Below are 26,329 nucleotides of genomic sequence, written 5' to 3'. Positions count from 1 at the left end.
GATACAGGATTAGCAAAAAAAATTGCTGCTTTTTCCCAAAAAGACTGCCACATCTATCCACAGGTTATGTGTGGTACTGCAGCACAGTCACACCTCATTGCGGCTCAGCTACAATACAAGATACAACCCTCAAGCAAGTGAGACACTGGTTTTGGAAAAAAAACAAGCTATGTTTTCCAGAGGTTCATACTCCATACATTAAGGCCGGCACAGCAGACTGACATTCACATGTGTATTCAGCATCCTGAAGATTCCTTCAGACAAATTTCAGGTAAGGATGGACTTCATCATGTTTTGTTGGCAGAAATGTTTCTAGCACCTGTTGTTCTTTCTGGTCTATTAATATAGACATGCATGCTTGGCAGAGCTCAGCTTGCATGTTTATAGGGAAGAGAGTAACTTTCTTCTGAATTAGAAGACCATTTTCTAATATGTGTGGCCTGCCAGCTTTATGGGAAAGAAACCACAAGCAATTTCATAAAATTATACATAATGGAATATCTCCATCTACTATGATAGGGTTAAATCAAACTCTAGACCATCTAAAGTCGCAATGCAGTATGCAATTTTTTATGTTTTTTTTTTTTTGCATCGTAAACAAAGGAAAACTATATACGGTAGACGTAATTTTTCTCCTATTTACTCAGCATCAAATTTTACACTAAGATACCAAAACCTAGGGATATACACCGAACCTTATATGCTGGGAAATATTCCCACTAGCATAGCCTGTCATGGATATTGGCTTAAAGGGGTTGTCCAGGACTACTATATATTTTTTGGCTAGAGGGCTAAAAACTAAAAGTCAGGTAGTTGCTAACAGAGACAACTACAGTACCTGCCTGATTTACCCAGCCCTGGCTCAGAACAGTCATCGACCGCTCCTGCCAGCGATTCAGCTCCCTCATGTTAGCAGAGCAGCTCTTTCTCTTCCAGGCTGCTTTGTCAATGGGGTGTGACTACTGACTTCATGCTGATTGACAGCCAGCTCCCTGCAGTTATACAGCTGTCAATCAGCATGACGTCAGCAGTCGTGCGATTGTCTGTCGATGTGCCATCAGCAGAAGCTGATGAATCGCCGACAGGAGTGGTCTGTGACCGCCCTGTGCTGGCAGAGATCGGCACCGGGCACAACAGGCAGGTAGTTAATTCTTAGATCCAAAGTGAAAACAAATATATAATCCCTTTAGGAGACGTGGCCAAATTTTTCTCAACTGTACTGGAAACCATAGTTACATCTGATCCTACCTATCTATATGGGACTTACAGTAGTTTCACCCTAAATGGTAAAACTTTATTTCTCTCTTAGAAATTCCATTGCGTCCCATAATGAACCCGCCTTTTGAAACTTGACAAAGACCAGCATGTCTGTATGAGCTGGAAAACTAGAGTAGGAGGGAGGGCGCAGACAGAATATAAAGTGATCTGCTGACTGCTCAGTGTCCGTCTGGCTGTGAGGACTGGAGCAGTGGGTAGCCCATCCAAAGGCCAGTGCCTAGTGAGCAGTCCTGACCGGCACAACAGAAGGCAATGTCTTGGCACCGTGCATCTAGACCTGTGACTAAACACTTGTGGTTGAGGAGCTTACAGGCTCTGGCACTGACAGTGTTAGTGCTCAACATAGCGGATGCACATGCACCAGGTCCACAGAAAAACCCAAGCAAAAAATACAATGGCGCAGGGACAACGACCAACCTGAGGAACATCGTCATAGGACGCTGCTATCACTACATGTCTCTGCATCCGGGCATTGGGTGAGTAGAGATAATGTTGATAGTGAGCACAGTATTGTGTTACCGCTTGTCCAGCAGTGTAAAGCGAAAGACTAAACAGAAGGATTCTTGTCTTGACTTGTCAGAAGATGCAAAAAGTAGCCGGTCCCATGAAAAACACTCAGCGTATATTCACACTATAGTTTTTCTATCTGGATTTTTCTCACTGAAATATCCACGTCCAGAAACCACATAAAATAAACACTTTTTGGCTTGTTTCTTTTTATTTCCTATATACACATTTTTATGTTTTGGGTTTTTTCAGGTACTCTTTATTCAGTAGTCAAATTTTGAGCATTTTTTTGTTACATAGAAACACCTCAACGATTGACCCATTGCTTTTTTTGCAGAACCATGTTAACTATCGGGGTCTTTTCCCATTAAAAATAGGAAACTACTTAAAGTGGTTTTATTTTAGGTGGACTTTGGAGAAGAATACACTCCAATTTCCACGTAAAAAAAAACCTGTGTTAACATACCCTCGGGGTACGTGGATTTATCCAGCTGAAAAAAACCACGTTTTAAACTGGCTTCTAAAATACACAAGGTTTTTGTGCGGATTTACATGGACACGTGTTTTTATGCTGTTTTCATGGGCTTTCTCATGTTTTTTTCCAACTTGTTTTTTTAAGTTTTTTGAATTATTATATTAATGGGGTGTTTTTTTTTCTAGTGCATTTCCACGGCAAAAGCTTTTCCAAAGCACACATGAAAAACGCAATGAGAATTTACATCATGCTGCGATTTACATTTTGAAAATTGCTGCAAAGAATTAACATTTAACTTTTTCTAAGGGTTTGTTTACACGGATCCTCTGCAAAATCTATGTCAATAAGGCTACTTTCACACATCAGTTTTTTGCCTTCAGGCATAATCCGTCTATTTTTAAAAAAAACGGATCCGGTGCAAATTGTGAAAAACTGATGCGGGGAGGGGAGAGGGAAAGAGAGAGGAGAGATTCCAGAATGAAAAATGCCTGATTTCTGTAGAAAAACTGGATCCGGTGGTCAAATTCGGCAATTTGTTCTTACATTTCATATGTTTTTGGCCGGTTCAGTCGCTGTGCGATTTTCCGCTGTACTGAAAAAACGTTGCTTTGGACGTATTTTATCCGTCCGCTGGAAAAAAAACTTTGGACGGATCTGGCAAAAAACGGATGAAACTTTGGGACATCAGGCACAATCCGGCGCTAATGCAACTCTATGGGAAAAAAAGGGATCCGGAGGAAAAAAAAATGGATCCGGATTGCAAATTCGCCTGATGCAAAAAACGTGATGTGTGAAAGTAGCCTAACGGCTTCAGATACTCTTTGATGTGGATTCACATAAATAAACAATGTGTGAACATTCCCAAGGACACATTATTCAGTGAGGAGGTATTTTGGATTCAGGGAAACCTTATTATTTAAAGGGAGTCTCTCAGCAGGTTTTTGCAAACTCATCTGAGAGCAGCATGATGTAGGAAAAGAGACCCTGAATCAGCGATGTATCACTTAGTTTACTGGGTGCAGCAGTTGTGACTAGTGTTGAGCATTCCGATACTGCAAATATCAGGTATTGGCCATATTCGCTGTATCGGAATTCCGATACCGAGTTCCGATACTTTTGCGATATCGGATACCGGAAACGGAAGTTCCTATAGTGCAATGATGCACTATAATGGAGTGTGTGTGGTGCGTGGGCGGAGACTGTGTGTGTGTGGGCGGGGTCTGTCTGTGACCATGGGGGGTCTGTGCGTGACTGTGGGGGGTCTGTGCGTGACCGTGGGGGGTCTGTGCGGGCTGCCGGGGCTCTGTGCGGTGTGCCGGGGCTCTGTGCAGGCCTGCCGGGGCTCTGTGCGGCGTGCCGGGGCTCTGCCCCATATTATGCTCCATAGAATATTATTCCCATATGCTGCTGCTGCGATTAAAATGGCATACTCACCTCTTGTCACTCAGGCCCCCGGCACTTGTGATATTCACCTGTCCCCGTTCCTCCGCTGCGCTCTCTTCCGGGTCTCTGGCTCTGACTGTTCAGGCAGAGGGCGGCGCGCACTAACCACATCATCGCACTCTCTGACTTGAACATCACAACCAGAGGACGTGGAAGATGGAGCCTGGCGGTGGAATGGGGACAGGTGAATATCACATGGCTCACCCTCCCCTGTCATACCCACCCTCCCGTGCCCGATTCCTGCTCCTCCAATGCGATGGTCTCTGGAGCCAGCAGCTTGTTCCTGTGTTCAGCGGTCACATGGTACCGCTCATTAAAGTAATGAATATGCGCTCCACCCCTATGGGAGTGGAGTTGCGTCCATATTCATTACTTTAATGAGTAGTACCACGTGACCGCTGAACACAGGAACAAGCTGCTGGCTCCACAGACCATCGGAGAAGCAGGGACCGTGCCGGGAACAGGTGACTATGATGTGACAGCTGCCACTCCCCCTCCCCCGCTGATCCCCTGGGATAATGACTCGAGTATAAGCTGAGAGGGGCACTTTCAGCCTAAAAAAGTGGGCTGAAAATCTCAGCTTATACTCAAGTATATACGGTATATTGTCTATAAACAGTGAGCTGCTTATCACAGGAGGGGGAAGAGTTGGACTAGCAGTCGCATCTCCATTCTCTGGCAGTGCTAATGTCCTAGCAATGAAACCTTCACTGTATTTATTTTTGCAGATGTCCCCAAGTCTATGAAAGATGCTCATAAGTTACAAGCTTGAAAAAACTGTGTTTGGACATCCACTTGGCAGATGAAATTCAATGTGGTTAAATATATAAATTTATGCACCCTGGAACTAATATAGGGCATCATAAAGTGGCTTGTTTTGATACCTCACAATCTGGAATTTCATTGTTTTTTTGAGGGCTTGCATCAGTTCATGTAAAGAACATGCCTACAACTGTGAACATTTGGTTTTCTTTTTTTGTGAAGCAAACAACAAATAGGGCAAAATAACTGAAACTTCAATGTGCATAACTATTCACCCCCTAAAGTCAGTACTTTGTAGAGCTTCTTTTAGCAGCAATTACAGCTGCAAGTTGTTTTGGATAAGTCTCTATGAGCTTTCCACATTTTGCCACTGGAATTTTTGCCCTTTGCTCAAGGCAAAACTGCTCCATCTCTACCAAATTAGATGGTTTCCTCTGATGAAAGCAATCTTCAAGTCTGACTACAGAATCTCAATTGGATTAAGGTCTGGGCTTTGAGTAAGTCACTCCAAAACATTGACACATTCCCCCTTAAACCACTCGAGTGTTGCTTTGTCAGTATGCCTTGGGTCATTGTCTTGTTGGAAGGTGAACTTCCGTCCCAGTCTAAAATCACTGATAGGCTGAAACAGGTTTGCTCAAGAATATCTCTGTATTTCACACCACACATCTTCCCCTCGAATCAGACCATTTCCCCTGTCCCTGCTGCTGAAAAACATCCCCACAGCATGATGCTGCCACCACAATGTTTCACTGTGAGGATGGTGTTCTTGGAGTGATGAGTTCTGTTGGTTTGGCACCAGACATGGCTTTTACCTTGGTGGTTAAAAAGTTAAATTTTTGTCTCATTTGACCACAGCAACTTCCTCTATACATTTGGGGAGTCTTCCATATGTCTTTTGGCAAACTCAAAACGAGCCTTACAATCCTTACAATTTTTGTGTGCAAGTAAAGTTTTTTTCTGTCCTCTCTTCCATAAAGGCCATCTTTATGAAGTGTATAGATTATTGTGGTCAAATGGTCTCTGCTTGGGAACTCTGCAGCTCCTTCAGGGTTACCTTTGGTCTCTGTGCTGCTTCTCTGATTAATGCCCTCTTTGCCCGGGCTGAGAGTTTTGGTGAGCGTCTCTCTCTTGGCAGGTTTGTTGTGGTACCATGTTCTTACCATTTGATGATAATGAATTTCATAGTGCTTCGGGGATCATCAGAGATTGGGGTATTGTTTTATAACCCAACCCTGACTTGTGTTTCTCAACAACTTCGTCCTTGACTTGTTTGGAGATCTCTTTGGTCTTCATGGTGGTGTTTGGTTAGTGGTGCATCTTGCTTAATGGTGTTGTAGCCTCTGTGGCCTTTCAGAAAAGGTAAAGATGTATATACTGACAGACCATGTGACTGATTGCACATAGGTTGACTTCCTTTCACTAAGCATGTGAAAGGAAGGGAATTGCTTGCACCAGAAATTTTTAGGGGCTTCATCGCAAAAGGGGTAAATACATTTGCACATACCAATTTTATTGAGGGCATAAATTTAATTTATTCCTATATTTTTCTCACTTCACTTCACTTCAGCAACTTAGACAATTTACTGCGGATGCAGCCCACACAAATTACAAAAATAGTTAAACTCAGGTTGTAATGTAAAAGAATAGGTAAAAGGCCAAGGGGGTGAATACTTTCTCAAGCCACTGTATGTTCTACAGGGGAGTAAATCTTGAGAGCCCCTTATAGACTCCTTATAGAGAAGGATCTGGGTGAACTTCTAGATCACAGACTAAATAACGAGGTATAATGTTAGTTAGCGGCTTCTAAAGCAGCAGGCTGTTGTCATGAACTAAAAGAGGCGTGGACTCACAGGACGGGGATGTAATGCTACCACTGTACAAAGCGTTAGTGCGACCTCATCTGGAATATGCAGTTCAGTTCTGGGCACCAATATATACAAAGGATGTCCTGGAGATAGAAAAGGTATAAAGAAGAGCCTCTAAAGTGATAAGAGGCATGGAGGATCTTGGGTATGAGGAAAGACTAATATAATCTTGAGAGGAAACTTCTAAGGGAGGTACTGTATATTCTTAACTTGTACAGATACTAAAATGGTCCATACAGTATGGTCAAAAGTTGTTTCGCGTAAAATTCCCTCAAAAGAAAATGGGGCACTTCCACCATCTGAAAAAAGAATGGTTCACTCTCCAGTGGAGACAAGGCTTCTTTATCATAAGAACAATTAATCTGTGGATTAGTCCGCCTCAGGAGCTGGTTACTGCAGAAACCATCAAACTCACAGTGAGCGTATAGTATATACTCCTTCGATTCCAACTCATGGAATATGTACCCTGATACAATCACTGGTAACTCCACTGTCACGTTCAGCTGCAGCTGCCAATGCAGCCCAGCCCATAGACACCCCCAAGCCGACCAAACCTCAGAAGGTGTGGGGCGCGCATCCCCCGGGGGCGCAATACGGACCCTTTAAACCGCAGAGGGGGACCCGGCCTACCCAAACTAGGACAGCTGAGCATGTGGACAAAGAAAGAAACACGTAGGACTTGATTACACTGATACTTCAGGTATATAGAAAGTAAAGTTTACTAAAGTAAAGTCACACAGTACATAAACAAAACATAATAATAATAATAATAATTTTTATTTATATAGCGCCAACATATTCCGCAGCGCTTTACAACTTATAGAGGGGACTTGTACAGACAATAGACATTACAGCATAACAGAAATCACAGTTCAAAACAGATACCAGGAGGAATGAGGGCCCTGCTCGCAAGCTTACAAACTATGAGGAAAAGGGGAGACACGAGAGGTGGATGATAACAATTGCTTTAGTTATTCGGACCAGCCATAGTGTAAGGCTCGGGTGTTCATGTAAAGCTGCATGAACCAGTTAAATGCCTAAGTATGTAGCAGTACAGACACAGAGGGCTATTAACTGCATAAAGTGAATGAGAACATGATGCGAGGGACCTGATTATGTTGTATTTTTTTTTTTTTTTTTTTAATAGGCCACACAGGGATAGTTAGGTTAATGGCGGTAGGCCAGCCTGAACAAATGAGTTTTTAGGGCACGCTTAAAACTGTGGGGATTGGGGATTAATCGTATTGACCTAGGTAGTGCATTCCAAAGAATCGGCGCAGCACGTGTAAAGTCTTGGAGAATGGAGTGGGAGGTTCTGATTATTGAGGATGCTAACCTGAGGTCATTAGCGGAGCGGAGGGCACGGGTAGGGTGGTAGACTGATACCAGGGAGGAGATGTAGGGTGGTGCTGAGCCATGGAGGGCTTTGTGGATGAGGGTAGTAGTTTTGTACTGGATTCTTGAGTGGATGGGTAGCCAGTGTAATGACTGGCACAGGGTAGAGGCATCGGTGTAATGGTTGGTGAGGAATATGATCCTGGCTGCAGCATTCAGGACAGATTGGAGCGGGGAGAGTTTGGTAAGAGGGAGGCCGATTAGTAGAGAGTTACAATAGTCCAGACGAGAATGAATAAGAGAAACAGTAAGAGTTTTTGCAGAGTCGAAAGTAAGAAAAGGGCAAATTCTAGAAATGTTTTTGAGGTGCAGATAAGATGATGATGTTAGGCTCCCGATTCCACACCTCAGAAGGGTACCACCCAGTGGACCCCAAGGCACCAACGGATCACCGAGGCACACATAGGCGGGACATCAGGGCTCAGGCAGGACATCAGGGTACACAAGGACATCAGGGTGCAGGCAAGACATCAGGATACAATCAGGACATCAAGACTCAGGAAAGACCTCAGGACACAGGCAGGACATCAGGACACAGGAATACTGGACAGACATCTGGGACACTGGCGTGGCAGCCCAGGTCATCAGCTGGGACACTGGGGCGGCAGCCCAGGTAATCAGGTTACATCAGGACATCAGGAATACCGGATAGACATCTGGGACACTGACGTGGCAGCCCAGGGCATCAGTTACATCAGGATATCAGACACAGGGAGGACATCAGGACATCAGGGAACAGACAGGATATCAGGACATCAGGGTCCATGAGGTCATCAAGAAACAGGCAGGACATCAGGGTACAAGCAGGACATCAGGACATCTGGACCCAGGGTCACCGGCAGACATCAAACAGGAGTCGTTCAGTTCCGGACATCCGACACGACCTACAGGCACCACCAGAGTCATCAGGCTCCAAGCTCCAGACAGCGGTCATCAGGTTCCAGAGGCTCCAGGCATCGGACCTAGGAAGGAACTCAAGCATTATGGTGCTGGACATGAGCCAGACGGGGTTAACACCGCATGGTAGTTAGAGCACAGAGTAGTAGATGCTCAGCAGAAACACTGGTTTCAAGAGACTCAAAGTCACTGAGAGAGAGGCTCCAGATGCAGAGGGATTCCAGGAACATAATTACAGCAGACACAGTTCAGACAGGTTCAGGTACAGGACAAGTACAGGATCAAGGATTCGGGCCTGGATATACCGCCTCCAGGACAGGCGCCAGAACAGGACAAAACAGGAATCAAGGCAAGGACTTTGGTACCAAAACATAGACAGGAGAGGTGCAGGAACACAAACACACAGGCAAAGTTCAGGAGCTTTGTGAGTGTAGCTCAGGCCCCGCCCATAGGGCAGGGGAACTTTATATATGAGCTGCCCTTCAGCAATTGGCTGGGGACAGCATTTGAAGTACACACCCTAACCCTGATCAAAGCAGGAGAGGTGTGGCCGCGCACGCCCTAAGCACACACAGAAACCACCACAGCACAAACAGTGCAGGATCTGAGGCTCAGGGCACCTGACTGAAACTGCATGCACTGAGCCACGTGGAAAGTCATGCACCAGCTGCAAATGACCTCACAACCTGCGGACAGCTTCACAGCAGCAACCAGGGACCGCACATGAGGAAGGTATGAAGCAGGGCAAATACCTAAAAACCCATGTACGACTGCGCAGCAGAGCAGGGAACTGAAAAGGCTCCATTCAGGTAACAGCCAACAGTATCCCAGCTCAAATTAGGGGGAAAAGAGTAAAGGGTTAAAGCAAACATATGCATTGTCATGCCAAAAACCAAATACAGACAGAACGGCGTGACATCCACAATAACAAAAGGAAGTAGCTGACACCACCAATCATTTATGCAGGCCGATTGGACACTCATTACAGGTAGTGTATGAGTTTCAGGGGAGCGGTTTTTAGAGCAAGAGGAACAGAGCTATTCAATTTTAGATATTTAATCTGTAAAAAGTAGGCAGCGTTTATAAAAAATATACAAAAGATGTTACAAAATGGACAAAACAATACAGTATAAAAAATTGCAAAAAATAAAGGATAAACAGAAGAAATATACTAAATCAGATGTTGCAGGGTTGGCTCTGGCTTTTATGAAGGTAAGCTCGTCGTTTCTGGGATGGCGGCAGATAGAACTTCAGTAAACTGTATCTCACAGGACTGACAAAGATTATAATTTGGCACTTTCTTTTATTAACAAAAGTTATGTCCACATACCTCCCCTCCGGTGACTTACAACAGGGCTGGTCTTCAGAAAACCATAGGAAGTGGCAAAGTCGTAGAAAATAATGAGATTCTGAAATTGTATGATATCTTCTTCCCTGGAGATCCCAAACAGGAGATGTTACTGTCATGTTTCCTATCACAATTTTACCTTTATATACATAGTAGACATGGTATGGATAGCATCATCCACCTGACCAATATTAAATTTGAAATTGTTATTGTTCAGTGACGTAAGACAATGCATTATGTTCTCCACTTCATTATGACTCTGAAAATATGACAGACAGATGAGCCCCAGATCATTGCGGCTGGACAACCAGCAATCTGCAAGTTATTATTTATCTAATTGAAAAGGGAAAACTTACTATTTTGGGAAGCCAGTTCTCTTATAAGTAGTGTTGTTGCCTGAGACAATGGTAGTGGTTGTTCAAACAAAAAGGCAGCACTCTGTAGCGCCATAGAATGGAAATCTGAAATCTGAAAATTGAATTGCATTACTGCACTAGAAATATGAAAAACTGAGAAAGTTTAGTGCATAAATTGGCCAATTCATGTGTACCTGGAAACCACGGCAAGGTGTTTCTCTTTTCCAGGACCTAACACTGCCATTCCTCTCTTAGAATAAAGTCTTCATCTGAATAGGAACCTAATGTGAGTCCTCTCTTAGACTAAAATCTCTCTCTGTGGAGGGGTAGTGGTCCTGCTGTTATTAAAACACCTGTGTGACGGTCAGTTTTTTTAAAAATGGTAGCGGTTGTGGCCTGTATCAACAAGCTTGGAAGTGGCTTGAGACAGAGAGGGTAACTCCTGCTTGTAGCATGAAAATTTTGGCATCTGAAACACTGAACATTAATGTGGGCTGCACCCAAATTTTACTGGAAGGGCATCTTCAAGATCCGCTGTGCTCTTTACCTGAGAGCAATATTACAGAGTGTTCTTTTGAGGAAAAAACTGTAGACTTTAGGTGAGTCATGTCAAATGCCGTCCAACCGCAGATGTTGGTATCTATTCTCCATGATATCAGCCTCCGGTATTTACTAAAGAGACTGTTTCTGTTGCATCATAACCACCAAACTCGGTATTGCAGCAGTATTAATGTGTGACCCCCAAATTTCAAGCCTTAGTATTGAAGTGCAACTACCAAGCTTTGCATCAAGATTGTTGTGTAACCACCAAGGTCCGTGCCTCTATCCAGAATGTGGTGTTATGCTGTCCTGCCTCTAGTAGAGTAAAAAAAACTGTTTTACATTAACTCTAGTGTCCAGGAACCTCTGTTTGGGGGCCACACAAATAAACACTGACCCTCTTACATGTTGCCTCATTTTTTTTCTCATAAAGGGATAAGAACTGCTCTGGAATATGGCAAGAACTAGTTGATGCAGTACAAAGAAAAGATCCATGTAAGATCACTGAAGAAGATTACAAGCATCTAGCACTTGTGGCTGCACAGACAATACCATGTAATAAGGTAAAGAAATGTAACTTATTAAAGCTCTGCTGTATAAGTATTTTATAAAAAAAAAGTCAACAGGTTTTTGCTATGTAATCTGAGAAGAGCATGACATAGGGGCTGGGAGCCTGATTCCAGCAATGTGTCACTCACTGGTCTGTGTGCTGCCATTTCTATGAAATCAGTGTTTTATCATCAGGAGATTATCACTAGAGGACTAGGTGTCTCATGCCTCCTAGTCAACGGTTGTGTGTAACCCCGCCCCCACCACGGATTGGCAGATTCCTGTGTAGAATATGCATGATCAGAAAGCTGCCAATCAGGGGTGTGGGCGGGGTTAAACAAAGCTCGGCATTCAGAGGTCTGCTAGATCTGCAACAGAGAAAACAGTGATTGTATTAAAATGACAGCAAGCAGCCAAGTAAGTGATACATCGATAGAATCAGGGTCTCGGCCCCCATGTCATGCTGCTCTCGGATTACATAGAAAATATCTGCTGACAGATTCTCTTTAAAGTGGTTTTGTCAATGTGAGAGATTTAGGGCATCTGCTGGAAACAAACCCTAGTGCAAAAGAAAAGGTGTGATGTAATGCATGGTCACTGGGGTAGGACATGTTAACTTGATTCTTGCAGGACATTTAGCTAATGTCAAAGGTCGCCCTTCATGACAAATTCTCTTTAAAGGTAAAAAGTTGATAAAAATAATGTCAATAATTTCTTATAGGAGTTTATTAGTCTTAGGATATTCAGGCAATTGCTGATAAGTGGTGGTCTGACAGGTGGGACAACAATTGATTGCTAGTATGTGTAGTAGGTATGAGCTTTATGTTCGGTCTACTGATGTGTGCATGTGCCTATAGTCCGACTGCCATGATCAGCAAGTTACAGCATATTTCTAGTGGAAAAACTCCCTTTTATCACATCCATTTCTGAGAAAGCTTGGCATCAACTCATACATTTCATATTAGAAAACATATAGTAATGTATAATATACCAAATCATAAAAAAAGAGGAGAAAACGATTTAGCTCCCCATCCTACTGCCAGCAATCACAGGAAAGATAGCGCAGAAGAGCACGTGGGAGAGGCGAATCATTTCATTGCTTAAGAAGCGGGTAGTTTAAAGATGAAAACCGCGTAATAACTCTCCATGTCTTATGGACCTCTGCCCTAATCTTCATATGGAATATAGACCGATGAAGATGTTTTTAACAATTTCAGAATAAATATTCTTTTTTATCTATTCACGTGAGTTGGATCTCCTATCACCTTGGAACCTACTGAACAATATACGCACAATAAAAATATACAGAGGTTTAAGTGGAAGTGCTGCGGATTTCAACCAGGGAACGGAAATCTATGATGAAATCAGTGCCAAAATCCACATCATTATTGTGCAGATTTTGAGGTGGATTTAATGCTGATTCCTGCACAGCTGAACCACCAAATGTACAACATTATTCAAAAATAGATTAAGGAGATTATTTGGAATAATCTATTAGTTCCCCAAAGACTTGCAGGCATAAAAAATAATAAACTGAGCTGTCTCCAGATCCAGCGATGCCTTTCGCCACTGCCCCGGTCTTTGCTGACTTTGGTGTGAAGTCTATAGTGCATGTGACCTCTCCTGCCAAACACTGCGCTCAACTGTGATGCTCATTTAGAAGCAATGGAATGAAACGGAAAGGGAGAAGATACAGATTAGATATTAGAAAAAAAACTTTTTGACAGTGATGGTGATCAATGAGTGGGAACAGGCTGCCACTAGAGTGGTGAGTTCTCCTTCAATGGAAGACTTCATACGGAAGCTAGACAGACATCTGTCTGAGATGGTTTAGTGACTCCTGCATTGAGCAGGGGGTTGGACACGATGACCCTGGAGGTCCCTCTAAGATTCTATGATTCTATGACCTGCAGTGCGTAAGTTTTATGTGCAGATTTTCCCCATAGAATTGCATTAGATGCAAAAAATCCGCAGGTCAGAAATACATATATGTTTTTTTAGTGAGTTTCCGCTGAGGAAAAACAAACACTAAAGATGCATGTAATCTACACATGACAATAATAATAAAGCGAGGCTCCTTTGGCCTGTGACGTCACACGCTGCTAGTCAGCGGCGGCCATCTTGGTTTCCAAGTGCAACCAGGGACTCCTCCGGCCGGGACGTTCCCTGGCTCTGCACTTACTAGCGACACTTTGTCCCGGTCCCGCCCGAGCACACACCAGTGTGCCTACCCTCCGGGCACCACCTTTACACTCGCTCCGCTTCCGAATCCGCCTCGGTCATATGTAGGAGTACCGTACATCCTCCCTACATCTACTAGGACCAGCCGGGCGTTCCAGTTTACTCAGCATACGGTAAGGGCCACATATTATTATTATTATTGCCTGCACGGCCGCCGCGCCTGCTGATATCATTTGTATTGGAGGAGCGAGGATTGTTGCATATTCAGTGCGCATTTATAGCGCTACCGTCAGGTGGGCAGTTTGTTGTTCTGTGGCGCACCAAGCACACTATTCGCAGTGGATCATTTTAGTGTTTGTATTCATTGCTGTACTCAGGTCTACTGCACCCCTGCAAGTAGGGGTGAGTTACCTGCATCACCTAAGCGCGGTTCCAGCTTGTAGTATAATAATAATAAAGGTTTGACAAAGCTACATACCAGGAAGTATCAACAATAAAGTGGATTTATTTAAAACATGACATAGCAAAAATAGACAAAAACAGCAGATTCAAAAACACAATAAAAACTTAAGTAAATTAGGTTACTTGCATTTTATGTTTCAGGTTTTTTTTTACATAACAGGTGCATAAATGATGATGGCAAATCTGCAACAACAAAAAGTCACCAAATACTGATTGTGGGAACACAGCCTAACAGCTCAGTTCATTTTTTTATATGTCTGCATGTCTACAAGGAACTAAGTTTATCCTGGACAATCCCTTTAATAAATGTATAAATAATTGCAGCACCTCTAATGACCACCATGTGATGCTGCAATATTTTATGGAATCACTTGTATTCCTTAGACCAGTAATTCCATAAGAATGGTCATCTTTCTAACAGGATACTATATATATATATATATATATATATATATATATATATATATACCCTTTCCCATTGCATGGTGTGGAAAAAACAAGTAAATAAATCTACTTGCCCAAATGGTATTATACCGTTTACTGATAAGTAGGAATGAGCGCGTTAATGACCTTCGATGACGTCGCGGCTTGTGATTGGTCATGTGAGCAGTCACATGACCGCTCAGCGACCAATCACAAGCCGCGACGTCATCGAAAGTCCTTAACGCGCTCATTCTTAGGAACGGAAGCATGGCGGTTGCAGCGGTGACAACCAGGGCGCGTCCGAGGGTAAGTATATCAATATTTTTTATTTTTATTCTTTATTTTACACATGAATCTTAATCCCGATACCGATTCCCGATATCACAAAAATATCGGAACTCGGTATCGGAATTCCGATACCGCAAATATCGGCCGATACCCGATACTTGCGGTATCGGAATGCTCAACACTACTGATAAGTAGCCATAATGACTACGTAAATCTTTTGGATCTTTGCAGACTCTTCTGTGGAGCAGGACTAATGAACTTGTTCACCGTTACACAAAAGCCACAGAAAATTTCATCACGCTTGAAGACACTTTCCTGGGCTTCGTGTTCAATGGTCTTATGTGGTGTGGGAAAAAAATTAGACCAGGTAATTATCTATTGATAATCGAGGGTGGGAAATAATGTCACCACTGAGCTATATATCGTACCTAAGGCAACTGTCTTTCAACATGTAAAATAGCAATCAAATAAATAGTAAATCATACAAATATACGGTAATAGTTTCACAGCAACAAACCAGATCCTCTACTTGGCATCCAGATAGTGGTAGACTTGTCTCTCAAAAATGTGCCATGAAAATGTTTGCAAAGGTAGGTGCAATGTTGGCCCCCACAGCGGTGCCTTTACATTGGCCAGTTTTATATCTAATGTAAAGGCACTGCTGTGGGGGCCAAAATTGCACCTACCTATTCAAACATTTTTGCATTATGCAAACCTGTCCTAAAAAAATAAATATGCTATCACCTCAAGTGCTAATTAAAATTCCCTGTGGTCATCACTTATAGAATATTTTTCTAATGCCATCTGTACTGCTCAGAGTGTAGGCTAGTTGCATCAAAATATGTTAAAGAGCACTTAACTTTTCCTAATTTATTGATAAAGTAATTATGGGATCTCTATATCTTAGCTTTAGCAGCCTTATTTAAATAGCTGATGGGATGGACGTAGACCCAATGGCTACTCCGATCTGTCTATCTATGAAGGGTTTCCAAGATTCTTGTGGCTCTTTGGTAATACGTATAGGACAAAAGTCCTGGGATGTTGCGCTGAATTTATGCAACTTGGAATCAATCATTGCTACACATGTGTATATAGATAAACACAATATTTCCACATCTGGAATGCACAATCCATTCTACTTATTGTCAGGTTATCAGACTGTAAAGACATCATAAAGTTATATTCTAGCAGGCTACAATCTATTCAGTAAAATCTTGATAAATGTGTATTTTTTAGGAATGAACTTTAAGTTTTGTCCTGCCTGGAACGAATGTGAACACAACTCCATTTCCTCATTCTGGAAGATGACATCTGCTGCGGTAAGTTACAATCAAGATTCTGATGATAAGCTAATAACAATCCTGATGTGTCGACAATGAGGGTATATGCACATGTCCTGACAAAAACCAGACATTTCTGCCAGAAATCCGCATGCGTTTTTACCGCGATTTTATCGCGTTTTTGATGCGGTTTTTGAAGCGTTTTTGGTGTGTTTTTTGTGCGTTTTTTCCCAAATGCATAGAATTGTGGGAAAAACGCAGAAAATCCGCAAAAATAATGAACATGCTAATTTTTTTACCGCGATGCATTTTTTTCGCGGAAAAAACGCATCCATGTGCACAAAACATGCAGAATGCATTCTAAATGATTTATGAGTTTTTATAGCGTTTTTAGCGCGAAAAAACGCGAAAAAAACGCGAAAAAACCTGTACGTGTGCACATAGCCTCAGTGGCGATTTGCATCCTGGGAGGGAAATGTTCAGATTCAATGTGGTGCCACCGTGAATCCAGGATGTCATGAGAGAAGCATCCAATGATGTGCTCTTCTAGTCACCTAAGCCGCTGCAGCCAATCACAGGCTTCAGCAGACAACACTTTTGGAGCTGGTGCAGGCTTACAGATCAGCCTGCGCTAATTCTGCTGTTGCTGCAGGTAGTGAGAATGTCTCTATTTTGTAATTTAAAATCATCCATGTCTACATTTTTTTCTTTCGGACAACCCCTTTAATGCAATAAATAGGAACGGCGACTCTACAATGTCTGCATTGGCCATAATGGTTGGCAATCACCCGGCAAGTGGTCATTACCTACACTGTGCCAGATACAATATAGCCAGGCAGGCAGCACATACACTGCACAAAAAAATAAAGGGAACACAAACAACACAATGCAACTCCAAGTCAATCACACTTCTATGAAATAAACCTGTCCAGGGCAGCTGTGTCTGTCAGGACAGAGTCCAGAGTATGAAGCAGATACAAGGAGACAGGCCACTACACCAGGAGATGTGGAAGGAGCCATAAGAGGGCAACAACCCAGCAGCAGGACCGCTACTTCCCAATTCCTCCTTTGTGCAAGGAGAAACACTGTCAGAGCCCTGCATGATGACCTTCAGCAGGCCACTAACATAAATGTGTCTGATCGAACTGTCAGAAACAAACTTCATGAGGGTGGTATGAGGGCCTGACATCCACAAGTGGGTGTTGTGCTTACAGCCCAACACCATGCAGGGTGATTGGCATTTGCCAGAGAACACCAAGATTGGCAGATTTGACATTGTCGCCCTGTGCTCATCACGGATGAGAGGAGGTTCACACTGAGCATATGTGACAGAAGTGACAGAGTCTGGAGAACATTCTGCTGCCTGCAACATCCTCCAGGTTGACCGGTTTGGCAATGGATCAGTAATTGTGTGGGGTGGCATTTCTTTGGAGAGCCGCATAGCCCTCAATGTGCTCGCCAGAGGTATCCTGACTGCCGGTAACTACTGGGATGAGATCCTCAGACCCCTTGTGAGACCATATGCAGGAGCAGTGGACCCTGAGTTCCTCCTAATACAGAACAATACCAGACATCATGTGGCTGAAGTGTGTCAGCAGTTCCTGCATGATGAAGGCATTGAAGCTATGGACTGGCCCTCCCGTTCCTGAATCCCAGACCTGAATCCAATCGAGCACATCTGGGACATCATGCCTTGCACCATCCATCAACGCCACATTGTACCACAGACTGTCCAGGAGTCGATTGATGCTTTAATCCAGATCTGGGAGGAGATCCCACAGGAGAACATCCGCTGCCTCATCAGGAGCATGCCCAGGCATTGTAGGGAGGTCATACAGGCATGTGGAGGCCACACACACTACTGAGCATCATTTCCTTGTCTTGAGACATTTTCACTGAAGTTGGCTCAGCCTGCCATTTGATTTTCCACTTTGATTTTGAGCATCATTCCAACTCCACACCTCCATGGGATATTAATTTTGATTTACATTGATCATTTCTATGTTTTATTGCTTTCAACGCATTCTGCTATGTAATGAATAAAGATTTGCAACTGGAATATTCCATTCAGTGATATCTAGGATGTGGTATTTTAGTGTTCCCTATATTTTTTTTGAGCTGTGTACATACATACAGTACAGACCAAAAGTTTGGACACACCTTCTCATTTAAAGATTTTTCTGTATTTTCATGACCATGAAAATTGTAAATTCACACTGAAGGCATCAAAACTATGAATTATATACTTAACAAAAAAGTGTGAAACAACTGAAAACATGTCTTATATTCTAGGTTCTTCAAAGTAGCCACCTTTTGCTTTGATGACTGCTTTGCACACTAGTGTAAGGGCTATTTGACCAAGAAGGAGAGTGATGGGGTGCTACACCAGATGACCTGGCCTCCAAAGTCACCAGACCTGAACCCAATTGAGATGGTTTGGGGTGAGCTGGACCGCAGCGTGAAGGCAAAAGGGCCAACAAGTGCTAAGCATCTCTGGAAACTCCTTCAAGATTGTTGGAAGACCATTCCCGGTGACTACCTCTTGAGGATCATCAAGTGAATGCCAAGAGTGTGCAAAGCAGTCATCAAAGCAGAAGGTGGCTACTTTGAAGAACCTAGAATATAAGACATAATTTCAGTTGTTTCACACTTTTTTGTTAAGTATATAATTCCACATGTGTTAATTCATAGTTTTCATGCCTTCAGTGTGAATGTACAATTTTCATAATCATGAAAATACAGAAAAATCTTTAAATAAGAAGGTGTGTCCAAACTTTTGGTCCGTACTGTACATGTAATGCAGCCTGAATTATCTGCTTTATTTTCTCAGTTTGCTCAAGCGTCATGTGGATTGGTAAATGTGATGTTAAATGGCTCAGCAGATGGTGATATAGCCCGGAAAAAAAGGTATTGTGTAATTTTATCTATGGACCATGACATTTAAAAGTATAAGTCAGGACATAAGTAGCACTTATAACACTGTACTGGGCAAGCTACTTTATTGCATTACATACAGAAGAAAAATCTCAAACATAGATAGCTTTGGATTAAAAAGTAAAAAATCTAGGTTTAAAAAGGCTGGTGTGCATTTTCTAACATAAACTAGCAAATGTGTCTGGCCATGGAAGGCCACCTTTTTTTTTGGGGGGAGGGGGAATGTGCAAATTATTATCCAAATATGATTTGAGTCATAATTTGCGGCTCTATTGTAATCTTCCCTGACGCTCTTATGGCAGCATTTCCCTCGTCTTCGGTAAATTGTTGTAGTCTTGGCCTTCTGTGATGAAGTTTTATCACACATACAGTGGGGAAAAAAGTATTTAGTCAGCCACCAATTGTGCAAGTTCTCCCACTTAAAATGATGAGAGAGACCTGTGATTGACATCATAGGGAGACCACAACTATGGGAGTCAAACTGAGAAAACAAATCCAGAAAATCACCTTGTCTGATTTGGCAAGATTTATTTTGCAAATTACAGTGGAAAATAAGTATTTGTTCACCTAAAAACATGCAAGATTTCTGGCTCTCACAGACCTGTATCTTCTTCTTTAAGAGGCTCCTCTGTCCTCCACTCATTACCTGTAGTAATGGCTCTTGTTTGAACTTGTTATCAGTATAAAAGACACCTGTCCACAACCTCAAACAGGCACACTCCAAACTTCACTATGGTGAAAACCAAAGAGCCGTTGAAGGACACCAGAAACAAAATTGTAGCCCTGCACCAGGCTGGGAAGACTGAATCTGCAATAGGCAAGCAGCTTGATGTGATGAACTGTGGGAGCAATAATAAGAAAAATGGAAGACATACAAGACCACTGATAATCTCCTTCCATCTGGGGCTCCACGCAAGATCTCACCCTGTGGGGTTGAAATGATCACAAGAACGGTGAGCAAAAATCAAAGAATCTCAGTGGGGGACCTAGTGAATGACCTGCATAGAGCTGGGACCACTGTAACAAAGGCTACTATCAGTATCACACTACATCGCCAGGGACTCAGATCCTGCAGTGCCAGACATGTTCCCCTGCTTAAGCCAGTACATGTCCAGGCCTGTCTGAAATTTGCTAGAGTGCATTTGGATTGTTCAGAGGAGTATTTTGAGAGTGTCCTATGGTCTGATGAAACCAAAGTAGAACTGTTTGATAGAAACAAAACTTGTCTTGTTTGAAGGAGACAGAATGCTGAGTTGCATCCAAAGAACACCATACCTACTGTGAAGCATGGGGGTGGCAACATCATGCTTTGGGGCTGTTTCTCTGCATAGGGACCATGACGACTGATCCATGTACATGAAAGAATAAATGGGGCCATGTATCGTGAGATTTTGAGTGCAAACCTCCTTCCATCAGCAACGGCATTGAAGAAACTTGGATGGGTCTTTCAACATGACAATGATCCCAAGCACACCGCCAGAGCAACGAAGGAGTGGCTTCATAAGAAGCATATGAAGGTCCTGGAGTGGTCTAGTCAGTCTCCAGATCTCAACCCCAAAGAAACCTTTGGAAGGAGTTGAAAGTCCGTGCTGCCCAGCGACAGGCCCAAAACATCATTGCTCTAGGGGAGATCTGCATGGAGGAATGGGCCAACACACCACCAACAGTGTGTGCTAACCTTGTGGAGACTTACAGAAAACGTTTGACCTCTGTCATTGCCAACAAAGAATTTATACCAAAATATTTAGAGGAACTTTTGTTAATGACCAAATACTTATTTTCCACCATATTTTGCTAAATAAATCTTGCCAAATCAGACGAGGTGATTTTCTGGATTTGTTTTCTCATTTTGACTCTCATAACTGTGGTCTTGTGTGTCAATTACAGGCCTCTCTTGCAGAATTGGTGGCTGACTAAATACTTTTTTCCCCCCACTGTATATCTTCCATGAGTAGACCAGGGGTACTGAAATCAGATGAGGACTGGAAAATTTGCGTCATGGAAGCGCCAGGGAAGGTGAATACAGGCAGTCCCCAGGTTATAAGCTAGAATGTAAGGTGGAAAAGTGTCAGGGAAAAAAAATAATACTCGCCCCACAGCTGACTGCTTTGACCACCCTGCTGCTCACCGTCTCCCATCCGGTCCTCTTCTTTCCATTGTTGCACACCACATCTCCGGCCTCTTCCTCATAGACCAGGACTTCCGGCCACATCCAGGCCTCTGAGGTTATAGAACCTCACAAGGTCGCAACGTCAACGATGCACAGTGATCTCCGGGACCTGGACGAGACCAGCAGTCTGGGTCTATAGTGAAAAGGCTGGAAATATGGCGCAAAAATGGTGGAAAGAAGAGGACAGTGAGCAGTGGTACGGTGTTCATTTTAGGTATCAGAGTTAGGTATCAGAGTCAAGTATCAGAGTAAGGTATCAGAGTTTTTCTGATGTTTGACTTTGATTTGTGACCATGTGTGAAAGTCAGGTATAAGAGTCAAGTATCAGAATGAGGTATCAGACAGAGTATTTCTGATGTTTGACTTTGATTTGTGACCATGTCCTAAAATGAACACCGTACTACGGTGTGTACAGTGGAAACGCCAGAGAGCTGAGCATTTTTTTTTCTTTTAACTAATACTCACCTCGCCATCCTGTCCTCTTCTTTTGGCTGTCGGGCGCTCTTAACCTCTTATTCACACTACCCATTTTCGTTTTTGCCATTTTACTTTTCCCTCCCCTTCCTCCTATAACGTTTTATTATTTTTCATACTTATGTGAGGGCTTGTTTTTTTGTGAGACGAGTAGTAACTTTGAATGACATCATCTTAAAAAATTTTTATTGGCTTAAAGCATTTCTGAAGTTTGTAAAAAAAATAAAAATAAAAATTGGGTGACTGCCACCATTTTCCAAAATGAATGGACCTGAGTGAGGGCTTGATTTGTGTGCCCGAGCTGTACTTGGTAATGGTACCATTTTGGGGTACATATGTCATATATGCAAAGCTCCTATAGAATGAGGTGCTGGCTGTATAACACAGCTTTCATCTGCGTGGATCAGTCTCAGCTCATGTTATGGAGAGGATTAGGGGGTTATATTGGTACCATAGAATGGTAGTCACTTAGTTATCCTTGGTCTGAAGCGGCGCCTATTTTGGACAGTACATCTGATGAGCTGCTGTCATGTAGACCCTGGGAAGTCTCACTATGATCACTTGTTTTATCTTGTTTTATCTTCCAGTATTCTAAGGACTGTGGAAATCCCCAATATGGACCCAAAGACAATTTCTGAAGTGAGGGTCTGGGTAATTGATGACATTCAAGGAGAAGACAAGTAAGTACTAAAAATGGACAAACATGAAGATTGCAAACAGTTTAATCATGTGTTTATACGGTATAATGTATATACTATATATGACACCTATACCATGTACCCATAACTCCTAGCAACATAAAAGGCAGCACATTACAGGAGATAGATACACAAGGCAAATATCCAAGATGATAAACACATTTTTACTAATACATCTAAAATAAAATACATGACGGTATTAGTAACATAGGATGGCAAAACACCTGAATGTACACCCTGCAATGTCAATGTTTACCACAAGATGGCAGTGTATAACCAGACGTTAAAAAAACGGAATGTTTGCGTTTTGCATACAAACAATCTAGAAATTAAGGTAAAAAAGCCATAGATGTAAGGCAATAATGGACTCCGTGTATGTGCATGGGATGGCAAAGTAAGCCAATTAGTCTGATAACAATATGTAGTAAACAGCCATTGTAGCAGGCACATAAGCAACAGTCCCTGCAGCAATACAAACAGACAAAGGTAGAACAGCAGGGGACCAGGGACCACCGTACCGATAAAAAAAATGTGAAGGCCGTTCCGCCTCTGCACGGAGACCGTAACTGGGACAGTCCTAACTCTAATACTAAAAACGTTACCGTTTGTCTAGTGACATGTATGTGGATCAGGGCTGAGACGGACTGGGCCCAACTGGTGGACATTGTTGTGTCAGTAACGCCTCGCTGACACCACAGATTACACGTACCGCGTGCGTCATATTGTGCCATCTCTGTACGATGCCTCTTGTGTAGAAGTCTACACCGTAAACACGACTTTTATTTCAGAAATTCCTGTAACAGCAAATCCTTACTGGAACTGCAGCATTATATTCAGGAGCACAAGCTGAAGTATTCCTGCATCGACAACTACAGGTAAGGTATTCCCACTGGGTAAATGGCAGGCAGTAATGTCACCGGGCAGTAATGTCAGCAGGCAGTAATGTCACCAGGCAGTAATGTCACCGGGCAGTAATGTCAGCAGGCAGTAATGTCAGCAGGCAGTAATGTCACCGGGCAGTAATGTCACCGGGCAGTAATGTCACCGGGCAGTAATGTCACCGGGTAGTAATGTCACCGGGCAGTAATGTCAGCAGGCAGTAATGTCACCGGGCAGTAATGTCACCGGGCAGTAATGTCACCGGGTAGTAATGTCACCGGGCAGTAATGTCAGCAGGCAGTAATGTCACCGGGCAGTAATGTCAGCAGGCAGTAATGTCACCGGGTAGTAATGTCACCGGGCAGTAATGTCAGCAGGCAGTAATGTCAGCAGGCAGTAATGTCAGCAGGCAGTAATGTCAGCAGGTAGTAATGTCAGCAGGCAGTAATGTCAGCAGGCAGTAATGTCACCGGGCAGTAATGTCACCAGGTAGCAATGTCAGCAGGCAGTAATGTCACCAGGCAGTAATGTCACCGGGCAGTAATGTCACCAGGTAGCAATGTCAGCAGGCAGTAATGTCACCAGGCAGTAATGTCACCAGGTAGCAATGTCAGCAGGCAGTAATGTCACCAGGCAGTAATGTCACCGGGCAGTAATGTCAGCAGGCAGTAATGTCACCAGGCAGTAATGTCACCAGGTAGCAATGTCAGCAGGCAGTAATGTCACCAGGCAGTAATGTCACCAGGTAGCAATGTCAGCAGGCAGTAATGTCACCAGGCAGTAATGTCACCAGGTAGCAATGTCAGCAGGCAGTAATGTCACCAGGCAGTAATGTCACCGGGCAGTAATGTCAGCAGGCAGTAATGTCACCAGGCAGTAATGTCATCTGATTATTACCCTGGAAAAATAGTAATTATTAGGTTCTCTCTGGAGCTTCCATTGCAGACTCATTCATATTTGAAGAGAACTCTAGACCTGGGTGATGTATATACTGGGGCAGCTCCTCTTGTGTATGGCGGCATGTTGACTCTGCCCTGACAGCGAATGTTGGAATACGAAGGATCAGACATGTTGGATTTCACAGCCTGATCTCTGCTGTGACAGCAGATAGGAGCTCTCTAGAAGCCGTTTATTCCCGTTCCCCCATTGAGAAGGCGCGTACACTTGGCCAAACATGTATATGTACAAGGGGGCGGGAGGAAGAGCCTAGAATATGTCATCAATATCAGATCTGTGGGGGTCTGACACCTGGCACCCCACCAGTCAGTTGTTCTGGTGGTGGTCCCACTCCTGTTCATTGCTGGACTCTCGCCATCTAATATTGATGACTTATGCTAAGGAAAGAACATGAATATTATTTTAATGGAGAGACTCTTTAAATGACAGATACTAAAGGCCCCACATATATTAAAGTCATCAGAACCCGCTGCGGGACCAGCTCCCCAGTGCATGTGTGCGGGGGTCTCACGTTTCTCCTCCGATAGATGATGTTGATGGAGATAGGAGTCTATTTTGAACATCCAATCGTATTGTACTCAGGGGAGAGAAACCGCTTCTGTCTCCTCTTGAAAAGACATAATGCCCGGACCAGACAAGAGTTGGGGAAGATTCTGTCCCGGCTGACACCGTGTGTATGGGCCTGACTAATGGAGGGCAGACGCCACTCCTGTCTACACAATAACTACTTTATCAAGTATCTCCACTGCTATATTCTGTGGGATTTATGGTGAATAATAATTTAATATCATTGTTTTCCCAGTAATTATACTCTGCATTTTATCTCTTGTCACCAACAGGCCGGTCCAAGCTCTGCAATGCTCCGAGAGCCCCGATCACGCTGCCTGCAATCGCTGCGACTACCAGTAACCTAACATGTGCAATGGGATCAGTGTTACATAAAATAAGAATTATTTTTCTGCCGTGTGCGGGACGTATTGCGGTATTTAAGAAATAATTGGTTAACAACAAAAAAATCAGCAATACAGACTAACATCATGGCTCACCTCTGTATGAAGATTCAGAGCTGCAATATTGCCTAACAATACTTTGGGCTGTAAATATTTTAAGTAATATTTGTAGTTAATAAACTAATAAACCAAAGGTTTACCTGCAAATAATGATATTATTGTTTCCTGAGAATATAATTGTAATAAACAGCTATGACCACTAGAGGGTGATAGAGCTGTACCACTAGTAAATTTGTTGCAATATTTAATTTGTCCACTAGATGGCAGTTGACATATAAGAATAACACTCAAAGTTATCAATACAGACATAGATTAGCGCTATTGATATACAGATAATATTACTTAACCAAGAGATACCAGTGCAGCAAGGATGGGAATTCAATGCTCAGCTTCTACCTTTGACAGTCAACCCAAAATAAATTTCCAATATTTCAGGCTACACCTACAAATCTGTAATGTAAGACTGGTCTTACTGGTTATGTCCAATGCAAACTACCTTCATCTGGCCATACACAGGACCTGTTTTTTTTTGGTCAGCAGCTTTCAGCAGTACCTATCCCCTTGGGCGCTAGTGTCTTTACTTTACACATTTTTGAAACACGCCGTGAATTGCAGCTCAGGATCTTTACTTTGTGTCCAGGTAGTTCGGTCATCAAAACGAAGGCAACGGATCAGGGTCTGGAATCGTCATTACAAGGCTACAGTTTTCAATGCCGTCACCTTTCCTCCCCCAAAGCCCCTCCATACTTTGACGATTCGCTCCATGTGCCCCCGCTAGGTACAACGAGCCAGTGACAGCCCTGAGTGCAACTTCTTCTGTGGTCCGATGTCTCTATCTGGAGAATTTGTCTTTGATGGTGGCAATATATTGGTGTGTGCATCTTACAATAGTTTCCAGAATGTCGCCAGTATATAAATGATTCCAACATTCAATTACAGTTTTGCCCAAATAAAAGGTCTTATCTGTATCTCCTTCACTTTTATCAGTCTCCACCATCCTGCGCTGTTCCTGAATCACCTTCACATTCTTCATGTAGAGATGAAACGACGCTCTTGTCCCCTAAATCTTCCCTCCCTCATCATCATTGAACAGCAGATTCTTCATTTCTTCAATATGAAGGGGGTTAGATAAATCAGACATTGTACTGGCCATTT

General features: G+C 43.1%; 1 protein-coding gene across 1 annotated transcript; it reads left to right on the top strand.

The window, feature by feature from the left end:
* The first annotated feature begins 1,422 nt into the window (after nt 1-1,422).
* On the top strand, nt 1,423-25,386 carry LOC138658342 (ADP-ribosyl cyclase/cyclic ADP-ribose hydrolase 1-like). The gene is made up of 8 exons (XM_069745799.1): nt 1,423-1,754; nt 11,303-11,432; nt 15,004-15,139; nt 16,009-16,091; nt 18,883-18,959; nt 22,218-22,310; nt 23,117-23,203; nt 25,004-25,386. Exons 1-8 carry the CDS (start codon nt 1,531-1,533, stop codon nt 25,071-25,073), a joined length of 900 nt encoding a protein of 299 aa, XP_069601900.1. The 5' UTR covers nt 1,423-1,530; the 3' UTR covers nt 25,074-25,386.
* The last annotated feature ends 943 nt before the right edge of the window (nt 25,387-26,329 follow it).

This window comes from Ranitomeya imitator, chromosome 1, assembly GCF_032444005.1.
Source record: "Ranitomeya imitator isolate aRanImi1 chromosome 1, aRanImi1.pri, whole genome shotgun sequence".
Taxonomy (NCBI): domain Eukaryota; kingdom Metazoa; phylum Chordata; class Amphibia; order Anura; family Dendrobatidae; genus Ranitomeya; species Ranitomeya imitator.
The sequence above is the reverse complement of the archived record's forward strand: the minus strand, read 5'-3'. Positions and strand labels throughout refer to the sequence as shown.